The 24,018-nt window shown below is 38.2% G+C and overlaps 1 protein-coding gene across 8 annotated transcripts in view; it reads left to right on the top strand.

Moving 5' to 3' along the window:
- Positions 1 to 24,018, top strand: part of PTPRK (protein tyrosine phosphatase receptor type K) — a 388,545-nt gene that overhangs the window by 76,925 nt on the left and 287,602 nt on the right. For 7 of the 8 annotated variants that reach the window (XM_064708032.1, XM_064708028.1, XM_064708031.1 and 4 more), the window contains exon 2: positions 15,221 to 15,343. In XM_064708032.1, coding sequence (XP_064564102.1) covers positions 15,221 to 15,343 — 123 coding nt within the window. Of the gene's footprint in view, positions 1 to 15,065; positions 15,140 to 15,220; positions 15,344 to 24,018 lie in introns of those variants that run through there. The other variant, XM_064708033.1, reaches the window with a different exon arrangement.

The raw sequence follows: 24,018 nt of genomic DNA, 5'->3' as shown, positions 1-24,018 counted from the left end.
TCCTGGATCACAAAAATGAAGGCTGTCTCTAGGAGTTTGCAGCTGTAATGATGTGTTGGTGTCTACCAAGTTAACTCTAGCTGGTACCAATTTGGACTGGTATAAAGATCAAAGCAAAAGAGTAATGTTGTGTGGGATCTCAGGATCTCAGTCCTGAGGTGCCGGGCCACCGAGACCACCCTTGGGGGGCTCGGGAGTCCTGGAATGTTGCCAGAAGTGTCTGGTGGCTGCACTTTGACCCTACACAGGAGACGACACCTGTATGAGGATAGGAGGACTTCACCGGGGTGAATGGTGAAGGGATTAGTTAATTAGAAGGTGAGACACAGGGTTTAGGATTTATGTACAGGGGGGTTTAGAGAAGTAAGATGGAGGAATTGGGGTGTGTCCTGTCCTTCTTCTTCTTCTTCTTCTCCTCCATCTTCTTTGGTGATGGTGGCACTTTTGGATTGGTTATTACTGAAAGTGCACCGGGTAATAAGAATAAATGGTATTGGGGAAAAATGATAAATATTGTACACGTAACAATGGGTATAAAGATAGGTGGCTGCCCGGAGGGCAGCACAGTGTGCTCATGGCTGACTGCTGAGCAGACCTCTGTCGGGCTGAAAGAACATCTTTTAGATAAACAATTAATAAACATAAAGACCGAAAGAAGAACTGAAGCCTCTTCTCGTCCTTTGATACGCGGGCTGCCCCAAGGCCACTCCGGGCCTTTCCAGGCCCTTCAAACAGCCGAAAACCCGACAATGTTGGGTCTCCAGTCACTACAGAGAAGGTGCTGACAAATGTCTCCCTCTGTCCTTGGATAGTAAAAGATGTGCTGGCAAAGCAATTTTCAATTTTCCTTGCTCTGTAGATGGTATGAGATGCAAGCAGTGTAAGACTGCAGAACAATTATGTTGGCCTCTCGGTGTGGCTCTCAGCTCAGAGCTGTACTTGCACTTCATTCTCAACTTCAGAGATGGTATCAGGGCAGCTATAACTAAAATATCTTTAAAAAAGTCTAAAAGGTTGCATTTTGTTAGCCACCCACAACACTTGTGCCTTTGCCAGGTTGACCATTCTGACTCTTAAACAGATGTTGTTGGCAACTTTGAATATATGGTAAAGTTTCCTCTTCCCCACACTTGATACCTATGGGCAAGTACAAGGAGGAAGCATATACAACCAAAGGGTTTGCTTTCCAAAGCCTCTGTGCTTTCTCATCTCCCTCTAAACACATCTGTCTTATTTCTTATTCTAGCAATGAGTCCTGTAATCTTCTTTTTTTTTTTTTTGGTGCTTATTTAACCCCTCATTCCCTCTTCCCCTCTAACCCACTGTGTTGTTTTAACTGTCTAAACCAGCGGAAAGCAAATCCAACAGCAGCAACAGAGGAATGGGTTTCTGCCAGTTGCTGCCATGAGTTTTGTTGAGTTGAATTGGCTGGCTTTCTCTAAGTGGGCATAAACAGTGAAAGGTAACAAAAATAAAGTTTGTTCTTTGAAAATAGAGAGAGAGGAAGTGAAAGTGGAATACAGCCAAAGACTTAAAAAAAAGGCTTTTCAGCAGCGCTGTGAATAGATAAATGTGGGAGAAGACTCATTTGTCAAGGGCAGAAAAGAGACACCAAAGTGAACGGGTTAAGGGGAGATGAAAGCTGGAAGAGAGTGTTTTTCAGAGAAGCTTTTTAGTTATCCTTCAAAACCTGGGTATGGCAGGAGTGAAGGACACATGAAGAGGCTTGAAGGAACATGTCAATATTGAATGATGGTACCTGTGATACTTGAGAAAAGAAGTGCTGACCTGAGATCAAGTGTGGAGTGAAAGAGTAAAAGGGTGGTTGTAACTTGTGCTGCTCTTCTCTAAGAGTGTCAGAAAGGCAGGCTGAGGTTCAGTTTAGACAGAAGGAGACCACTTCAGATGAGGGGTACGATGGAGTCAACCCCACAGAAAAAGGGCTTGCAAGTGTATTTGTACGTGAGGACACACAGAGGTGACATGCAAACAAAAATATCTGGAGTCTGTTCCTTCAAAGTATATGCAAGGAGGGGACAGAACCTCACCATGCTTGTGGGTGATGTACTTCAACTTGAATCAGCCATTCTCAATTTTCAGTACCTGTCACTTCTTTTTTCTTAACAAATTAATGGTATGAACAAAACATAGCTGTTTTTCCATTGTCTCATACATGTTTTGGGGTGTATTGTGATATGGCAAAAAATGAGGGAGGAAAATTTTGGTCACAATTTGAGGCTGTTTTATTGCAAGTTGCCTATATCTCTCTGGTACTGACGTGTTTAATTTCAAAATGAGCAACATTTTTATTATGCTTGTTTCTTCATTGCATCCAGATTATGTTTTGTCTATTGAGTATTGATTTCTATATTGTATTAAAATTTTTATGCTTTTCTTGGGTTTTAATCTCTATGAAGTATTTTCTTCTGAATGTGTAGCTCTACATTATGTTCTGTGTTTTAACCTTTAAATGATAACTTGGTAGTGCAGAGTCAATTTTGAGCTTTAAGTTATAATACAGAAAAATTATGAAACAGAGAAGAATACAGCTTTTGTGGAGAGGCTAGTGTTTTTATTTTAATTTTTTGTTTCTGAAAGATTTATAGTGACAAATGATGCAAGCATTAGAACACACATTGTCCACTGAAACAGTTCACAGTTTTTCTTCTGGCTTTAAAAAACCAAAACAAGCCCCAAAGGTGAAGCTCTTTGAATGTTTTCTCCTTCTATGAGGTTTTCATTCTCAGATGAGATATATTAGGAATTTTTAAAATGATACTTTTTAGCAGCTTATCCTGCTGCAGCCTTTCTTTCGTTTCCCTAGAAAATTGCATGCTGTTTTAGGTAATGTCATACCAAAAAATGCTTTGTCATAAACACCTTTGTGAATGTACTACCAAAGGATAACTGAAAAGCTAGTGTGAAAATATGGGCATGTAATACTTGTACATGTTCTAGTTGAATATGTAAATGCCTTGTCTAATTTGCAAAAAGAGAAGTTAGTCTGATAGAGAAGTGTGAGATTTCTTTTCTTTCTTTTCAAATGCTCTCCAAGCCTTTATTATTTCTATTATAACCTTTAGGATGTGGAAAACTAGAACCACACAAGAATTCTGGATGTGGTTTATAATTTTGTGAAGAAATGTTCAGTATTCTTTTCTAAATTTTCTATTTTAACACTTGAATTATCTTTTAGCTATTATGTAGCATCAAGCTCATGTTTTCCTGAAAATATTTAATTCAGCCTTAAATCTAAAGACTGAGTGGCGAATTTAAGCTCTGACTAGTACTGGCAGTGTCTATCAATGTCTACCAGGACAGTTTTCAGCCACAGTTTTTCTTGCACTTAGCTTCTGTGCAATGCGTAGCATGAAGGGATATGGCTTCACTTGTGTGCTAAAGTGGTAAGATTTGTCAGAATAGTGTTTCTCTGTTCTCCTTGCTGTGCTTTGGGCACTGTGCCTTCAGGACACGCACAGATGATTGGCTTCAAAAGCTACGACTTTATTGCACAGTGTAAAGTAGATCTAACCTTCAGGCTTACACTATTATAAAAAGCCAACCCAGTGAAAATGCTTCTCCATTTAAGTGGAGAGATTAAATACAACTTGTATCTGCTTGGAAAATACTATAATACAGTTAAGTTTTCTTGTAATAGTTAGTTTTATTGGAACTCAAGTGCAGATTTGCAGATAAAAACACAAGTTTAAGATCCTTGAGCTCAATTCCCTGGGAAGCCATAAAATAACATTATATTTGTTTGTTAAATTTTGGTATTTTTACTATTCTGATTATAAATATTTCTACCCTTAAATAGCGATTTCTTGCTGGAAGTATATATGCCTATTGCAATTTCTCTGTTAAGAGTGGTTGTTTAATTGCACAAGTAAAGCGAAGGTTGATGGCAGATCAGTAAGTTTTATCCAAAATGGTGTGATGATTTGTGCTCTCTGTTCATCAGAGGTCTTGCTGAGGACCAAATCTGATGAGAAAAGAGACACATTATTTGCTTACATGCACAATTTATATTCTAAATCAGTCCAACTGCAAGTAGTGATTTGGCTACAAGATATAAAGGAAGAAAGTGAGTTGTTAGCATCGTGTATATTTCTCTGAGTGTGTTGAAGAGCTTTGCTGTAAGATTACTCTCTCCCAATGTATTCTACCTAAAATATTTTCACCAAAATTAGGAAGTATTTTGATAAATCTTACTCTGCTGAAGAATGAAGTAACGACTAATAGAAAGAGGAGTGTCTGACATGAATCATCCATTTGATTCTGTAGGGCACCTGTAAAGGAAGACTTAGATTTGTAAGCCTAAAGAGGAAAGGTAGAAAACAGAAGATAAAAGAGAAATCTCTATTTCTTTATGTTTGCTGTTCTCAGCTTGTTTATTATGAAAAGTTTACATATAATTCTGGTATTAATCTTGGATTTTCTGTGATGCTTAATCAATCTTTTACCATAACGTTGCAGAAGGCAATGTTATACATGTCTTTATGATTGAATAAAAGGTGTTAAAGCCAGTAAGGAAATGCAGAGCTTCAATTTGACACCAGGGAAAGTATGAAGCATTGCTGAGTGTCTTAGGTTGCAATTTCAAACCAAGACACTGAAAAATGTTTAAAATAAGACACCATTTTAATAGGAAATTATGCAAGGGGTGCACAGGAAAGGATAGGCTGCTCCATTTAACCTTGATTCTAGGAAGATGATGGAACAGCTCATATTTGAAGCCATTTCCAAATCTGTGAGGGAACATCAGTAAATACTGTCTGCTTGGACATCAGTGAGGTTGTCGACGCTGTCTTACAAACAGGGAGAGTGCCACAGAGCACAAGGAAACACTTATAAACATTTAAAAAAATATTGTTATTGTTGTTTTGTTTGAGAATTGTTTTGTTTGGTTTTTTTGGTTGTTTTTTCTTTTAACTGTGTGGGTAACTGCACTCTGGCACAGGCTGGTCAGGGAAATTGTGCAATCTCCATCCTTGGGGGTATTGTCTGGGCATGGTCTTGGACAACTGTCTCTATCTAGATGGCTCTGCTTGAGCAGAGGGGTTGGACCAAATGGTCCACACTCAACTATTCTCTGATTTTGTAGATTGGGGCCCGTTATATCTCGAATTTGTTATTTGTTGGTCTGTATCTCATTGGATCTTTCACTAAATTTGGAAGCTTAGCTGTTTCCTGTGGGTATAGAAAACTCCAATGCTTTCAAAATACATTTACACTGTTCTTTCTAACCTTCCTTTCATCTTGCTGGATTCCATGAAAAGATATGACTCATATTAAAGTACCTACCCCTTTTCTTACTACAAAATAAGAAACTAGAGCAGTATCTTCACTTCTGATACACAAAGATTTGGCTTTTAGTTTGGCAGTGCCTGTGTGTGTGAAGGTATATTTTTAAACTCAGTATTGCTCATTGCCCCTCCTATTCATGTGCCCAGGTTTTGTGATTGATTTACTGCTAGATTAATTCTTTATGTACCTTGATGTTATTTCTCAAAAGATCTCTTCTGAGAGGGTCTCATCATCCTCTTGAGACTCTGGATTTACACGATGACTGAACCCTTCCATCATCTCTCTACTTTCTTAGACTTACCTCCTTCTGAGACTTCAGAAATGACCTTTTGTAAAGCTTCTGTCATTTTCAATGTCAGAACTCTTCCATTTCCGTGCATTTAATTTGATCTTCCTTTTTGCATGACAATTTAATATTTTATACACAATCTTATGGTTACCTCCCCTTAGGAAGTCCTCAGCTTTCATGTTGTCCACATTGATTTTGAGCTCTGTACCCTATCTGTTCCTTGAGCTCTTTTTAAACTTCAGTCTGTATAACTTATGTACTCTTTCATTTACTCATTTGTCTGGTTTCTGCACTGATGCTGTGGTAACTAGTGTTTATTGTGCTCAAATAGGAGACTTTTTCTGTTGAATACTTGCTCCTATTGTTTAGCTGGAAGCTTTTGCTTTTGTCTGTTGAAGAACTTTTAATAACTAATAATAAAAGAGATGAGTCCTAGAACAAACTTTAAATAACTTGTATTGTCCCCTGTCACACTACTTTATGGCTAAACTGTCAAAGTTTTAATAGAGTGGGATGAGATGCTAAAAAGCAGTGCCATGGAAAGGGACCTGGGGGTCCTGGTTGGCAGAAGGTTGAACATGATCCAGCAGTGCCCTGGCAGCCAGCAGGGCCAAGCATGTCCTGGGGGGCATCAGGCACAGCATTGCAGCTGGGCAAGGGATGGTCCTGCTCTGCTGTAAGCTGGGATGGCCTCACCTCGAGTGCTGGGGGCAGGTTTGGGTGCCACAATATAAAAAAGAGATTAAATTATAGAGAGTGTCCACAGGAGAGCAACAAAGATGAGGATGGGACTTGAGGGGAAGCCATATGGGGATTGGCTGAGGTCACCTGGTCTGTTCAGCCTGGAGAAGGAGAGACTGAGGGGAGACTTCATTGTGGTCTTTAATATCCTTGTAAGGGGAAGAGGAGGAGCACTGATCTCTTTTCTGGTGACCTGTGATGATCCAAGGGAATGGGCTGGAGCTGTGTCAGGGGAGGTTTAGGTTGAATCTTCAGGATCTTCACCCAGAGAGTGGTTGGGCACTGGAACAGGCTCACCAGGGGTGACAGCAGCAAGCCTGCCAGAGTTTAGGAAGTGTTTGGACAATGCTCTGAGGTGCAGGGTGTGGCTCTTGGGGATGGTGCTGTGCAGGGCCAGGTGTTGAGCTCAGTGATTGTGATGGGTCCCTTCCAACTCAGCTTACTCAGTGATGTGTAGCTGCTAGGTCTGTTTTTGTGGTTGAGTTGGTGGCATGATTAGTAGAGATAGAAGTTGAGCTGTGGACTTGAAAAAAGGATTTCCAAGCCCTTGTTTCAGCTTTTTTTTTTCCCTTGGAGAATAAGCTGCAAAATAACGTAACCCTCAATTTAGGAAATGTTGTGGTTTTAACGTATTGTTTGTAGGGGTGTCTTCACTTAACACTCCTCCTGACTTTAATCTTGCTCTTATCCATTGCCTTGTAACAGCATATTGTGAGAATGTTTAGGAGAAATGCCAGAGACTGAGATATCTACATTAGATTTTCTATAGATAAGCACTAACATTGTCTTGGTAAAGGTGTTGTTTTCAGAAGCAGCATTGTAAGACTACATATCCATTAAAAACATCAAAGTAAATAATTTATTTTTGGAACTCCAATTGTGTTCTTGAAGACACAGAACTTTTTTGTGGCATTTTACTATTGGTAATGGTATGAAAATATTTACTAGTTTCAAGAGCATGATTCCACCCCTTCAAACCCCAATTTTTTATGTTATAATGGTATAATTTCTTGTCACCAGTGCAATTGGTCAGAATTTTGCTCAGCATACCACAGGAATACTGAAGCTTGCAGCCTATAAGCTGAAATATGAAATAGCTTTGTTGTTCTGTGGATGTTTTAACTTATATATCAATGAAAATCTATACATCGTTTCATGAAACTGTTAATTCTTTTCATGGTTTCAGAAATATCTTGTGAACTGAAATGGAAATTGTCTTGATAGCTTCAGTTATATAAAAGGGATCTGCATATGTAGGGTTGTTTGCTCTCTGCTGCCTTGCCCATGTCAATGAAGGATGAAAAAGACATTAGGCAGTTGTGACTTTTCACAGCTACCTGTTGTCACCTCTCCAGTAAAGAACAGAAGAACTCCTTTTCCCTGGAGAACAAGAGACATTTAAAGACACTTTTGTTTAGATTATGTTTTGCTTAGTTTGGAAACTGAAAGTCAGACAATATAATAGAGACTGTTCTTTTCTCCCCTTTGTCTCTTTTGTTTTTCCATTCTGTTCACTCCTGGTAAACCATAGAAAAGATTCCTCTTGGCAGTGAATATGAAGTTTTTTGAAATTGGAGATGTACAAGCCTTTTCCAGCCTGGGTATAGAGAGTGAGAGAGGCTAATTTAATAGAAGAAATTGAATGAATGACATGGTCAGGTAGACCACATCTAATTGTGAATCTTCATACTCTTCCAACATTTGAGGCTAAGATAAATGCTGGCATCTTACCCTATAGAGCACAGGAAAGAATGTCTACCTGAAGCTTCATGCATTCTTGAACCTAATAAATATCCAGTTCCTATGTTTCCATTCTAAAAATTAGCTATTATTAAATTAGTTATTTATTAATAAGGAATGTGGAAGAGAGACAATGAAAAGGAATATGCATAGATCAGATTAGATGGTGAGCTTTTTATCATTTTGTCCCCTACTCTTTTCCTTGGCTATGGCACAACTTAATTACTTTTGGAGGGTGGGATTGGTTTTAATTTCACAGTGATTTATAGCAAATACTGATATAGGAGAGGTTTGTCCACTTCCTTCTTAGAAAAATTTATATTTGTAGAGATGTTTAGATTATTTTACTGCTATAACAACACCAACAAAAGCCCTACACCTAAAATATAATAATACTAATTTAAGAATAATTTGCCTATTTCCTATTTTGCTGTTGGTGTTTCTTGAGACTTGAAGTTCCATGTTGAAGTTCGTAAGTTAAGAGGATGATTAAAACTTCCTGATATTAAGAATAAATCTAGAAAAATCTAAAAAAACCATTTGCAGATAGTTGAGTTTAGTTGATTGTTATTGCTATTATCTGAAATCAATTGTTTTATGTAATGAATTTTAGTACTATGAGATAAGATTCCACTCTAAGGAAGATGAATATTCTTAGCATTTAGTATGACTTCTCCCTGTAGTGGAGAATCTGTAATTCTCCTTAAGTGCAGCTCTTTTCATGCTTATTTTTTTAACACTAAATAGTGCTGCTGATCTTCTGCCTTTTTAGATGCCATAGGTTAATTAAGGTTGTTTCAGTGTTACATTTCAGTTGGTAATACTTAACATAAGCATTTTAACATAAGTCATTAAGATTTATTCTCAAACTGCATTAACATAAATTCTTAGTATAGTCTTAACAGGTGTCTGAATGCTCTGCAGTCAAGGTGTTTTAAAATGCTCATAACAGAAATTATGTAGAGCCATTAGAAGATGAAAACATCCTGTGCTGCAAGGTGTACTGTAATATAAACAGCTAAATGATTGTGGTGTGTGATTTTTAAAAGCAGAACTTCTACCTGGATGTATACCACAGAAAAGACACCTGCTATAGCACCTTTATCTTCAACCTTTGAATTCACTACTCAGTGTGAGAAGGAAAAAAAATTCACGGAACTTTTACCTGACATCACAGATCAACATAATTTTGTATTGGGTTCTTGCCATGGAGCTATCTACTTTGATAGATTTAGAACTATTCATTATGCTTTTACAGCAGGTGGTGGAGAAAAAGAAAAGTATGCTTTTGAATAAAAGGAGCAGATTGTTCCAAGTAGTCATTTGAACTGAATGAGAAAAGTGTATTTAATCCCTACTGTGACACCTTCATACATGGAAGTTCCAAAAGAAACCATTGGTAACTGAGCCCTGTGCACAGGAGAAGTTGTGCTGACAGAACGTTCCTGTGTGCCTCTAGTACAACTCTTCTCTTGTGCTCTTGTTTGTTGTTTTCCTCCTGTTTCAATGATCAGCCTGGTCCTAGTGGATGAGTTTCTGGGCTAACAACCAGCTCCTTAAAATGGAGGAGGAACTTTTAAGATATTACTAGTGTGTTTTGTGTTTTGCCTAACATCAGAAGGGGTCAGATGCAAAAACAGATCTCAGAACTAAAGAGTAAAGCTGGATGCTTTCAACTGCTTCTACACCTGCCATTCTGAGGCTGAAAAAAATCCTTTGCCATGTTAATAGGGCATAGAAAGAAGCAATGGAGAACACTTCTAAAATCTAAATATTAAAACGGGCATATAGACTTTTTGCATGCTATTAGGGAATATTATATTTTACCTATAAGTCAGTAGATCTCCACTGCATCATCTCTATAATGCTATTCATAATACGTGTTATAAGTATTGTAAATTTAATTTAATGTTGTTGTGCAAACAAATGTTTCTATTCTAAATTGTAGAAGTAACAATCTATAGGAAGTGCAGTGAGAACTTCAGAATTGTTAGATAAAGATCAGTTATTAAAATTCTGAATCAGTTTTTCTTTTCATCCTCAGCTGACGAGCTGGAAGTCCACAGTAAATGGACATCCATTTATCAGTGGCAGTTATTGACACATGCTTCTTCTAGTCTGAAGCTTATTTATATTTTAACCTGGTGAAGAAAAGGTCTGTTTAGCTCTTCTTTCCTGGGTTGTTATAAAGGAGGTAGGATAAATCAAAATAACAGGGCAATGTCAGTACCAAGTGCTGCTGCTAAGGAATTACTATTATAATTTTAAAAAATATGTAATTTATCTTTAAATGTAAATAAATAATTCAAAATAGCTTTTTATAGGTATTTTGGGTTTGTATGGCAAGGTTTGGTGGCTGAGGGGTTCTGTGTAGACAAGGGTGGCTTCTGTGAAGAACCGCCAGAAACTTCCTCTGTGTCTGATAGAACCAATGCCAGGCTCCAAGAAAGACCCTGGCTGAGCCTGTCAGAGACAGTGGTAGTGCCTCTGGGAGAACAGATTTAAGGGGAAAAGCTTTCTGTGTGACAAAAGGTTTTTTAAGATTTGATTTTTTTTTCATTACACTGCTCAAATTTGATTGCTGATAAGTTGAGTGTGGTTTGCCCACAATGGTAATTGGTGAGTGACTCAAAGGTCCTTCAAAATATTTTTCTGTCCCCTGAGGAGGGGATTGATAGAGCAGATTTGGTGGGCACATGGTGTTGAACCAGGGTCAAGCCCACACAATAGATGATGTGTAAATTCTTGACTAAATGATCTTTATTAAATCTTCATTCAATTTTGGTTAATTTGGGGGATTTTATGATTAATTTTGAGATTAAATTTAGGTTAATCTTGATGACCTTGTTATTAAGCAGAGCTTTAATTTATTTTTTGAGAGTTCAGTGTGGGATATTAATCTTTCTTTTTATAATGAACATTTAAGATTCTTTATCTTTCATGAATGAAAATGGACATGTAGGCAGGAAATTTTTTGAGGCTAGTTTGATTTATCGTGTATCTTTTAGAAGGACGTTGAAGGGGAGTGTGTGAGTTCTCGGTCTGTTTAAGCTGAAGTTGATAGCCTAGTGCAGCTTATGAGAAAAGATAATGGATACAGTGAATTGTTGTTTTGCTTGATTTCCATCAAATGTAAATGTTTCCCAAATACTTCACAAGCAACTGAACAAATTTGATTGATCCAAAATACAATTAGTGGTTTGAGAAAATAATCATAGACACTTAAAATTCTGTCTTAGTTTTCTATTCCATCTGTTGGTGGGGTGTTTGTTTCTGATACAGTACCCACTTTTTTCTTTTAGTTTGTCTTTGATTGTTGAGAATGACTTGATGGCTGCTGCCACCACTGCAGGTGTGGCACTTCTTGGCTCTGGTTGATGCTGTCCCACCCAGCTCTTCTGGGCTGTGTCCTGATGACAGTGTTGTTTGAGAGGAGGAGATAGAACTGAGATAGTACTGCTGTGCTTTGAGGCCTCATCAGGTTGCTGAGGTCAGACTGGTCTGGTGTATTATTCTTGATCACTGCTGCTGCTGCCATTTTCTTCAGAAGCATAATCAAAATCTAAGGTAAATGTGGATTTAGGTACTGCAAGATCCAAGAGCATTTGAATGTCAGCACTGTGTTTCCAGCCCAGAGATTGAGCAGAGGTGTACAGATCACTGTGGCAGGATGTGTGTATTGGTAGCTATGGAGAAATTCCAGTGGTGGAGTAGTATTGAAGAAAAATTTTAAAAGTTATACATCAGTGGTAGCTAAAATAATGTGGTGGTCATAGGTATTGGGAGAGTGGTTGATAGTACTGTTTTATCAGTTTTGGGGGAAATTATAGATGGTTTAGTAGGAGATTTGACTTGTCGTTTGTAGGATATTAGCAGGCTTGTTGTCAAAATGTTAGGCAGCAAATATGAATGGGTACTTGAGTTCAGCTGCTGAACTTCATTGGAAGGTAGAGCATGTTCATCAAGCTGATCCATTATCTTCCCTGAGCAATGCTGTTGCATTATTGTGGACAGTGGCCCAGTAGCTGAATGAGGGTGCTAATAAGTCATGACCTACTGTGTACTTTTGTCAGATGTTTGTTGTTATGTTTGAGTAGTTTAAGATTTGATTTAAAATGTAGACAGTTTTGAACAAATGGCTGGAAAAAGAAACATTACTGCAGGTTTCAGCCACCCACCACCTCTTCTCCTTGTGTTTTCCACACAGCATGTTGCACTAGGTTTGTCTCTTACTGCCTGGAGTTATCAAAATAGCATGCAGGCAATTGACTGTTAAAACAGACAGAGAGAGGTCTGAATTTGCCCATGTTTTAAGTCTTAAGGAGTAGTCTGTAGGGGGTTTGAAGTGCTTGGCCTGTCTTGTGTTCTGCTAGATAAAACACTACAGCATTTGCTGTTAACTTGCCTTGAAATGCCTCAGTATGTTGGTAAGAGGTAAGGTGGCAGTGTGCTCCGTGAGAAGCCGCCATTGGTTCAAGGAATGGTTACAGGGTTGATTTTGTGGTGGGTTGATAATCTGTTCTGATAAACTTTGCTCATGTGCATATGATAAATGCACATTTGCTTGTTCTGTGGGTGCAGCAGCCATGATGTGCACACAAGGAGGTTGGGATTGCTTGCTGTGTATTAACAAGCGCGTTGTTATTGCTAATCAGAACTCTGATAACTAAAATTAATAGTGGGCACAAAGACAAGCAATTAAGGACATTCATCTTCCAAATGAGTCTAAAAGATTCATTGGTAGTTTAAATTTATATACTGAGGGCACTCAAACCATTAAAAAGGGTAATGGGTGCCCTGCAGGCATGTGCTTCAAAGCCATATGTCATTTTGGTGCTGGGACAGCAGACTGATAACTTCCCTGTAAGGGAAACTGCTATTCATTTATCAGTAAAATGTTGAAGGAAATGTACATTTTTTTGCTGTAGAGTGATCATAGAAGTGTAAGTTAAATCAAAGTGCAAGATTTATGTTCTAAGTCTTTTTGGCTTTACCATAATAGATGTTAATTAGAAAAGTGTCTCACTGGTAACAGAGGGCACTGGAGTTGGGACATTGAAAAGTATAAATATTTCTCTGAGACACAAATATTTCTCTCCTGTCTTGCAGTCTTTGACAGTGACACTGATGTAGTAACCAGCTTAGTACAGGCAATAGAATGTTGTGGTACTTTTTTGCTGCTGTTGATGCTCTGATCATGTTGTCACAGGGTGATGTTTGAGCAAGTGTTGTTAATACAGAGATGCATATGAAGTTTTAAGGGTTCGCAGTTCAAGGATTTAACACAAATTTTGCTGCAGTGTAGAATTTTCTTTCTGTGCTGGTGTTGTTCTTTCCAGCTGAAACACTGGTTAAAAGATAATTCTGGGAGTACCTGGGTACCCATCTGGCAATGGGTTTTGGTGATGTAGGATTATCTAAAATTTGATTTTGTCAGTCATTCTAAATGAAAATACTTCTACAGATTTGTGGGAGCTATTTGAGTTATCTCTAATTGAAGATGCAACATGATCTCTTGGTGTGGGACACAGTGCAGATTTGCTTATGGAATTTAGTAAAAGGAACTTTCTCTTCCCTATATATGAGCTCTGTGCAAACTCTGTCTGCTATGGCAATAGTTGAGTATGCTGTTTTGGGTGGGTTAAAAACATTTTCATTCTCATTTGGATGATATACATACACATTCTTCCTTTCCTTTTTCTCTAGTCTTTCTGAGTTCCACACTGTGTATATCTTGTACAGAGGGCAGGAACGAGCACAGGCTGTAGCTCTTGGTGGTCCTCAATCTCCCCTTTATCCACCTCCAGCCCATTCACCTCCTGAGTGCAGTGTGAGCTGGTGAGACGCTGTTTGTGCTGTGCTGGTGACTCATCATAGGCAGCACTCACTGGAATCTATTGTAATAAGGGGTTTTTGTTTGTTCTCGAAGTACCTGTCCCATATTTTGTATTTAAAAAGATAGACAACAAAGACAATAAAAATACCCCTGTTATTCCAGGAGCATCTTAGCAAAAGGAACTTTTGTTGTGATAAGCATTGTTATTTGGATTGATGTGCCCGAGTTACTGAGGACAGGGAGAAGAGCAGACATATCTCCCCTGACTTTCAAAAATTGTCTGTAGCCTAATTCTTATATAACTTTTCTAGAATAAAAAATACCATCTAAGTAATGATGAAGGCACTGTTTTTTCTTTCACTCTCTCCTGCTATTGCCTTTTGTTTTTGAGTAGGAGGAGCAAACTCCAGGGCTGTGTGCCGTGCATAGAGATAACAGCTGCTGCAGAATTGTGTGCATGACATCTGTATTTTCTTGCCGTTACTCTCTGCTTTTTCTTTGACCAGGCTCTTTTGATTCCTTAGTTTCTTCATTCTCAAGCCTTAATCTTTTTCTGAGATTGATTTTCCAAGCCTGCTTAATGGCCTTGAGTTAAGAATGGAATAAAAAACTTACTGAATGAGACAGGGCAGACATTACTGTGCTATTTGGGAATTCTGTCTTTTTTTTCCTCCCATCATTTGCATTCCTTCCATTCTTCTTTCTCTCTGTCGCTTCTCACAACTTTTGTTGTAAGGTTTTCATATTTGTTGTTTGTGTGACCCTGAAAAAATGCCTTGCTATGTTATGCTAGATTGATTTAGTAAATCAAGATTACCCAATTCATTCTGCAGCAATTATTTATTTTTTAAGTAATTTTAATTAATTTTTCTGACTGTTTTGGGCACAATATTTATCCTTGTTGTCAGTGTTTGGACTCTTTTTGCTTTCAGAGTTTTTGTTTTTCATCTTTGATCTTGGTCTATTATTTTCAGCTTCCCCTGTGGTTTAGATAGCATGTTGCTTTTTGTCACACAGACTCTGAGATAGGTTTCACTTGAATTGGTGACTTCAGGCTATGATTTGCTCTGACAGAAGGTGCTCTTGGGGGAAATTGGTTGTGTGGAGTAGTGATGTTTTTACCAAAGAGAGTGGAACAACTGATGGGTGAGTTGTTTGCAGGTTTTACCTTTGTAAATGGAAGCCTGTGAACTGTGGTACAAGGCTGCGTGGGCACTGCAGTTGAGGTGGGCCCCAGACAAACACCTCTGCTTGACTCTTGGAAAGTCTCTGCTTTCAAATAAACTAATAACAAATGTCTTCTCTAGGAGGATGCACGTTCGATGATGGTCCTGGGCCCTGTGACTACCACCAAGACCTGTACGATGATTTCGACTGGGTGCATGTCAGTGCTCAAGAGCCTCACTATTTGCCCCCTGAAATGCCTCAAGGTGAGAAACCTCACAGATGCTGAAGGATAAATTATTATAGAATATATAGAATATGACCTTCTGTCAGAGATCCCCACTTTAACCTTGGTGATGGAGATCATATAAAGGAACAAAAGTAATAAATATAGCAATCTTGGTAATTGAGAAACCTTCTTAGACCAAATGCCCCTTTATAGCTGGGGTGAGGCATAGGGAAGGGAGAAAGGAAGCCATAATTTCCTCTTTATTCTGAGTGGAATTCCTGTTGACTTGAAGTAAAATGCTGTGTTTTATATGACAGCCGATGTATCAATTCAATTATTCAGGTAGGCACTAGAAAAAATGGTGAAAAAAGGGATACATGCCTCATACACTGATTCCTTCTTTTCCTCTCCCCCCTCCAACCTCCTATCATCTGAAGGTAATCAGAAAAGCTTGATTTATGGAAATATTGCTGTTGTTAATTACTATTTAGGACAGGTAATGAATAACTGAAGAGGCACAGCCTACATGACCTTGCCTGCTCACCTTTGACGAACAGCTTAATCGGCGCTTCCCAGACAGCATGATATGCTGAGAGAATGAAAGCATTTGAAATTCAGCTACATTTTCCAATTAATAATACATTAAGTAATTAATCATGCAGAGGAGGAAAAAAGGTCATGGCTATTTTATTTGTATCTAAAAGGTTTTGTGAAGTGAGGGATGTGTGGAGAAGAAGTGAGAAATGTTGGCACACAGAAGTAACCTCACCTCTGCACCATTCCTTCCCCTGCATTTTGTGTACTGTTGTGAATTATTAATGGTGGTTGATCTATATAATTTTACTCAACTGCTGCCTAGTGGGTTCCCCCTACTTTGGAGTCACTGATACAAGCAGGTGTTACCATGCCCAAGAACTTGCAAAATAAGTTAATTAAGCAAGACCCACACTTTATTTAATGGACTTCTTGGTGCTTCAGTTTTGCATAAGACAGAATAAATTTAAAAACCTCAACATTTGTGATGGTCTTATATTAAAAAAGTTCAAAACAATATATCCTCTAGAAAGGCCAAAATTAATTACTATTCAGTTTGTGTTTTTCACAATGTACATGTTTTTTATAAAAGTTGGGGGTATCTTAATTATGATGGAAACACCATTCTGAGAAAAATTAGGTATTTTTAGACCTTTGGTACACCTTGTACAGGAAGAAGAGCAATTTGAGGAATTGTATTTTGAATGAATCTAAATGACAAGATAGCTTCTTGCTTATTCCAAATAACATACCTGTCATCCTTAGGCAGTTCTCGAAGTTAAATGACACAGTGCTCTCTGGCATGTGATTTCTTTTCAGTTCTGCTATAGACTCATTTTTCTCTGAGCATAGCACATGCATTCTTTCAGAACAATTTTTTTTTTGCATCTGTATGTAAAATTGTGGCTGCTCAAAAAATTCTATCAGAATAAAGGAATTTTTCAGAGATAGACCAAAAGAGATACAGAAGAAGCTCTGATTATTTTTTTTTCTTCACTTGGTCTTCCCATTATAAAATGCTAGATTTCTTGTATCAAACTTGATGTTTGGTGACCGAGATGTGGACTAAAACTAAACTTCAAACCTGTTCTGACCTGATGAGCTTCTCTTTAAGAAGTTCAGTGTTTTCAGATTCTGAAGATGCATGCTATACATAGATATTCAAGTTCATTTGTGTTTGAAATAGCATGATTTTAAATTAAATCTGAAAAGGTAACATGGGTGTAGAATGAGTGCTGAATTCTTCTGGTGGATCTGCAGGAAATGGAACAGCAAGAGGTTCAGGCAAAAGCAGAAGGGAATTAACTGTGTGCAGTCATCTGCTTTGCAGTGCTTTAACATTGGTGACCCTGATTACTGCTCATGAAGAAGTTACCCACATAGAATTAGATGTGGTAATTAAAGTATAGGTCAAATACTACTGCAGTTTTCACTATGAAAAATGCTGTGTTGTAAAACCTGTAGAAGAAGCTAGGAATCTCTTTGGGACCACTTTTTCGTGTTCTGTCAGTGGCAGCAGAGAAGGGAAGGAGTACCCAGAAAAACTGAACAGCTAAGGAACTGAAGTCCTGGAGTAGGGGCTGTTTTCTTTCCATCTCTTCTTCTCGGGCTCTCTAGTCCTTCAGCTAGGCACAAACCTCTGATCAACACCTCCTCTACATGGACATGTTTTTGTAGTGGTTGGGGCCCTTGTCTTTTACATCTCTCTAGAATACAATAAAGTGGGGCTCCAGGTATAGATTTGTCTCAGGAGGAGCACTGGTTTACCACTGTGATAACAAGATAATACCCTTACAGTGAGTTTGCAGCTTTCGGAGCTCTGACTTCACCACATTCATGGAGAATCATTGCAGTTATAGAAGATTATACTCAATTTTCAGTCTTCAATACCTTCAGAAAGACTTATTAAAAAAAGCCCAAACAACAAAACTCCCCAAAATAAAGCATGGAAGAGAGACTAGGACATGGAAAAATAGTAAAAGGGGGAAAACAGACAATTGCTAATGTTATGGCAAGTGCTACATTGACAGGTGCCAATGTTTTACTTTTGATTCAAGGGGAGTGGTAGTTGAAATCAATGTTGTGCTTTGGAGAGTGATGATGAATCATGGGAAATTTCAGACCTAATGGCACGTGCTTCAGAGTGCTATGAAAATATGAAAACCTCTGCTAATGGAAAACAATTTACCAGCGTAGCAATAGTAAATGCTATTGGTAAAGCAAATGTAATTACCTCTGAGTAACTAATGCAACTTCAGATTTTTTTTAGACTGACCTACATTGTATTTCTCAAGCTTTGAGAAGAGGCAAAAGCCACTTCTCATCTGTTATGGGAAAAATAAATGCAGTACATAATGATTAATTTAAAAACAAAGTGAACACCTAAAGCAGGGTCTTGAGTACAGATTTAAATACCAACTTGTAAAATGTCTGAACTGTGGTGTACATGATAAAATCTTTGGATTACTTATTAAGACCTGGGAAAACACATGATTTCCAATATTAGCTTTCTGAGAGCACATAAAAGTGGCTGTGCTAGATCAAGCTAAAGATCTGCTGATTTTGAGTGTAGCCATTAGCAGTTGCCTAGGCAAGAAGTTGTGACAAAAAAGTGCTGATTTGTGCCCTGACTGCTCTCCTACTTTCCAGCTGTTTGGCATTTAGGAATGTTCTCAACTAGAAACAGTCTTTATTTATAATATTCTCAAGGAGTCTATGGTTTTGCCCTGTCAGTCTTGTCTTACTGTGTGAAGGCTTCTAGTATCTGCTTTGGGCTAAAACAGAGTGTCAGGTTTTGTTATGGAACATGGGGAAATGTAGCTCTTCTTTTTTTTTTTTTTTGGACTTGCACATGACTTCCCTTTTAAACATGTTGTTCTTATGCACAGGACATGTGCAAAACTGAGTACTAATGGTCTCCTTCCACACATTCAGTTTTTTTTAAATACCTCTTAAATAAAACACAGACTTTTCTCCAGACCATCATTCTAGGTCATATAGTCCAAGACTACTGAGATGTTCCATAGGTGGAAATGGTTCTGCAGCTGTACTTTTGCACTTTGTGGGAGGCAGGGCTGGTAAACAAGTGTTGTATTTTTGTAGACCTGGTGACAAAAAATGAAGTGCAAATATTTACCTTGTGGTCTTGGTCCATCTAAAGAAAGACATTTTCTAGATGTTCAAACAAACCCTTTAGAGCATGTATTATGTTTTCACGTGTTATTTTTATAGATTATGCTACACAAGATAGCAATTGGAGAATGCTCTTAAGCAGAAATCCAATTTTGTCTGTGGATATTTTCCAGTTATTTTAGGGGATTATTCATTGTGTGTGGATAACTTAATTTTGTGGTAGACAGAGTAAATAATAGTGCTTTCTTATACCACTGGAGATGTGCAAAGGGGGATTTTATCTGTATTAATAATACATTTACTGATGGTTTTACCCCTAGATAGAGAAGACAGTTTATTTACCCTGTTTGCTTTGCCTGTTAAAAGCAACATTAATCTGAGGCTATGCAAGGTCAGGGCATGAGAGCTTGTAATGGGCTGTGTGATGGGAGCCACTTAATGAAGGATTTTTTTAATGTAAGGGCTGTTACCCTCCTGGTTACAGATGCATTTTGAAGGATGTCTCAATTATTATGGACAATACTGATGTGCTGAGATGGACATCTTATTTCTGGTCTCTCAGATGGATAATGTGCTTGGATTGGATGTGTGCTAATTTTTTAAAACTGATTTTATAGAAATCTAAGTAAACTAAATTAACAGCATTGAAGGAAGTCTTAGTTGCACTTGTCATCTAGCATGACTGAAAAAAAAAAACAGATTAAATCTTTAAAGGTGTTCCTTAGTATCATAGAGTTTTGCAAATGCCAAACTAGCTACAATGAAGAGTATTGCAGAAATAATTTTTTCACTTTACAGAAATTATAGATAAGCTTTTATGCCTCCCCATTGAAGAATAAAGCTAAATTCATTACTCCTTTAAAAAAGAAACAAAACAATTCTGAAAAGTAAAACATCAACACATTCTGGTTTAGCCTGGTATTTTGGTGGAAGCCTACACAGCTATTTCTCACAGAAGAGAGCATGTATATGGTGAAAGGTATTAGAGATGGGAGGAAATGTGTTGACAAAAAAATTTAGGCTGTACTTTCATGATAATTTCATTTCTATGATTTTTAGGTAGAGTATCTGGCTGTTCATTACCACATCCTGTTATACCCAGAGGCATTCTCATGTTTCTGCCTTCTCCCAGTTGTTTTGATATACATATGATTGTGTACTTGTGTGGATTGGAAATAAAAAAAAAAGAAAGTGTGCAGCATGGGCCAACTAGTTCATTGTGCATCTGTAAAGGGATCTGCTATGCCCATGAAGCTGATGAGGACCACGGTAGCTGGTGACTTGGTGGGCTTGTGTAAACCTCTAAGGCACCTGAAAGAAATATGAAAATTATATCCTTAGATTTGCGTGAAACTTAAATGTTCCCCTACAAATAAAGTTGAGTATTTGTTGTGATCTGAAAGGTCAGTTGTGCTTTATTTAAGTTCTGCCTGGTACAGAAAGGAAATAACTTTTGTGTCACCTGCATGATGCAAAATGAATTTCAGCACAGGACCAAGGTAAGCGTTTATAAAATGTATGACTGAGAGAGGGGAGACAAAAGGTCATGAAATTTGTGTTTTAATATAGATTTCATATGGATTTAGCTCAGGAAGGAAAGCTGTAATGTAAATGTCATATAGATGAGACTTCTGGCCTTTCACTTCACTTAAACCTGAATTTTTCTGCTGTAAAAATGAATCCACCAACCCATGAATAAATTCAAATTATGTGGATGTGTAAGGATTTAGTCAGACAAAAGCCAACTGTGAAGCCGTGTTTAGTGAAAAAAAGTGTATTTCTTGAGGCATGGATAGGATTGAGAGCTCAGCAGCAGGAGAACCCTCACCATGTCCTGGGCTACTGAGCTCTGCTGCTCCACACATATTGTGGCAGCTTGCTGTTTTGTGCTACAGAAGGGTGAAGTTCAAGCAGGGTCTTTTACTGGATCCCTTTATTTTAATAGACAGGCTAACAAAGCTTACTAGTCCACTGAGCAGCTAAGACTGAATTTTCAATATTTTCCTGCTCTATGACTGCATTGTTGCTGTAAAGATCAGAGAAACTATGACCAAGAGAACTTTTTCATGAGTTCATAGATTAGCAAATGCAATCCAGGAATGTAGTGGCTTTAAAATTTGATAATTGAAAGATTTTCTGGATCATTACATTACAAAATAAATGCAAAATCTTGAGTCTGTGTTTGGGGCTGCTGAGAAATTCTGATTGTCTTTCTCCCTTTTACATTTCTTTATGTGATAAGATATATATGTTTTATTTAAGGTGGCTTTATTCTTTTTCCTTGGATGCTTAAGTCTTCATATTCTCCTTCACCCCAAAAGCTGACTGATGTTTATTTCCTGTTTAACTCGTCAACGCACTGTGGAGCTGAATTTATTAGAAGTACTTCCTTGATCAGAAAAACATATTTTCCTGCCTTCCTTGTTCAGTCAGCTTTGTGCTTGCTTTTTTGTCTGTTAGTAGCATTTGTAACAGAAAGAAACCTACCTTGTTAGTCCAGTGCAATTAATGTCTGCCTAAAGAACACGTGTAAACATCCTGATCCTATTTGGCTCATTCAGTACAGTGCACAATCCATCTATTGACCAATTCCAAGGATTCCCTGTTGTTCTCAAATACACTTGGCATAAAGTGAACAGTGGAGAGGGACAGGAAAGGATTTATAGATATTGTATGGTGTATCAGTGCTTTTGTACATTTAGATAAGACTTTTTTCATAAAAACGTTTAGGCATGAGTTTAGTATAAGTAGAGTTTTTGTAGTAATAGTAATACCTTTGGCATAGGAGTAACAAATGTGTTGGGTTTTCATTCCTTGACACAGATTTCTTGCTTAATCTACACAAAATTACTTCACCTTCAAGGCCAACTACTATACCTGCATATCTACACTGATTTGGTTGGCTTTGCTTTTTCTTTTCCTCTTCTAAGTTTTGTTCAGCCTTACCCCTTCCATCCAGTGTATAAAATGCAGCCTTCTGAGAAACTGCTCCTTCTTTTTCCTTGTCACTTTTTTTTCCTAGTTCAATATTTGAAATATATTAGGATGTTGCTCTGAATCTGGACTACTAAATTAAAACAAGGGGAGAAATCAGTTTGTTAAGGATAGAGTTTCAAAGCAGTAGGTTAATCTTGGACAAATCCACCTTTGCCATCCTGCTACCATCAGAGCATTTGTAGCAGTCTTCCTGCTTGTTACACAGCCTTCTGCTGAGTGCTGCAGCTTTCTAACTTATGTATCTCAAGGAGTTCAAATGGGATTGGGCAGCATTGTGAGCAAGGAGAAATGACCAGCTCTGGTCAACTCTTGTCACTCTTGTGTCGCAGACATCTTTTTATGAAAATCCTTCTCTTAGGATTTTTTCCTGCTGAGAAGTTGAGAGGTTTCAGCAACAAAATGTTAACAATGGTTATCTGCTGCTGTGGAAGGCAACAGGTGCGTCTGTGATTAGCCCATCTTGGCTACAATTAATGGCCAACCACAGCCCAGTTAGCTTGGACTCTCTGTCCGAGACACAGACTTTTGTTATTCATTTAATTCTATTCTTAGCTTAGCTAGCCTTCTGAGATGAAGCCTTTCCTTGTATTCTTTTAGTATAGTTATAGTGTAATATATATATATATATATATCATAAAATAATAAATCAAGCCTTCTGAAAGATGGAGTCAAATCCTCGTCTCTTCCCTCATCCAAGAACCCCTGTGAACACTGTCACACTCTTGGTCAGAAGCCTGGGCTCTAAGTGGAAGTGTTTAACTGCTTGTATGAAGTCAGCTGCTGTTTTGGTATTTGTGAATGTCAGTAAGAGGCTCTACCTGGAACTGCTATTTTGGTAGCATTGTGAAGGGTGAACAAAAAGCAAAATGGTGATGTGCTAGCCTTTCAGAATTGAAGGGAAAATAGGGTTGCATAGCACCTTGGTAGCCTGGAAGGTGCTACAGGTTATATGAAGCATTTAGAGGCATTCAGGTTTTGCAAGAGTAGAAGTCCAAAACACAGCAAGGAGAAGCACTTATTTGGTTTCTCACAGCTTACCCTCATGGAGAGGAGCAAGCTAGCTCTGCTTTTCAGTACTGTGTCTGCCTGTTGCACAGTTGTCCTACCATCATTTTCATGTACATATATACACACACATGAGCAGGCTGAGATACCATCACTCTCAGCCTGCTCATGTGCGTGTATATATGTATTTATTTTTTTCTCCTAAAGATAGCAGTTGCCTCGCCTTCAAATTTTCTGGGCTATTTTGGAGTTCAGTGGAGGGACTGACCCAAGTTAAAGTAATGCTGCTTCTCACATGTCTTCATTTAGTTCAGAGCATGGGGAGAGTTTGTGTGCTTCTGCTTACAGAGGAAGGCATAGGGTCAGCACATCTGGTAACCTTGAACCCTCTGTTTGGCTGGACCCTCTCATAGAAAAATAACAAGCAGACAACTACTGTATGTGATGTTATTTTATGTTTGCATGGCTCCTTCAGTTTGCTGTAAGTGTAGGTGGCATCCTTCCCTGTCCCTGTCTATGTCTGCTCCTATTCTTTAGCTTTAATATTTCTGTAGGTTGCCCTGACTGGAAACCTCATTGCCCTGCTTTCTGCTCCCACTCAGCTGTGTGCAATTTTTAGCAGTAATATAACCACACCTTGACTTGCAGGAGATGGAGAAGAAGCCAGATTAGAAGTAGGGGAAAAAAAGTAAAATAATTTTACTATTTGGAAGAGGATAAATAAAAACAGAACCTAGGAACTATCTAGGGAGGAAAGTGAAGGACTTGATGTATGAAAAAGACTGGTGTTCAGACAAGATGGAAAAAAGCCCTGTGATAGAATGAGTAATGTACAGTGGTTGCTAATGCAGATTATTACTTCTGAAGCAGTAAACTTCAGAAAGAAGTGCCATGTATTTCTGTTGCTAGGTTGCTGTGGTAACCCTTTGTGCATGGGTACCTCCCCTTCCCTGGGCTAACTTCTGACTTTGGTCACAGTAGATACGAAGCCTCTTCATGGAAGGCAAGCTGTGAGATACTTTGAATTCACTGCAGAGCATTCCC

The sequence above is a fragment of the Zonotrichia leucophrys genome, chromosome 3 (genome assembly GCF_028769735.1).
Source record: "Zonotrichia leucophrys gambelii isolate GWCS_2022_RI chromosome 3, RI_Zleu_2.0, whole genome shotgun sequence".
NCBI lineage: Eukaryota > Metazoa > Chordata > Aves > Passeriformes > Passerellidae > Zonotrichia > Zonotrichia leucophrys.
The sequence above is the reverse complement of the archived record's forward strand: the minus strand, read 5'-3'. Positions and strand labels throughout refer to the sequence as shown.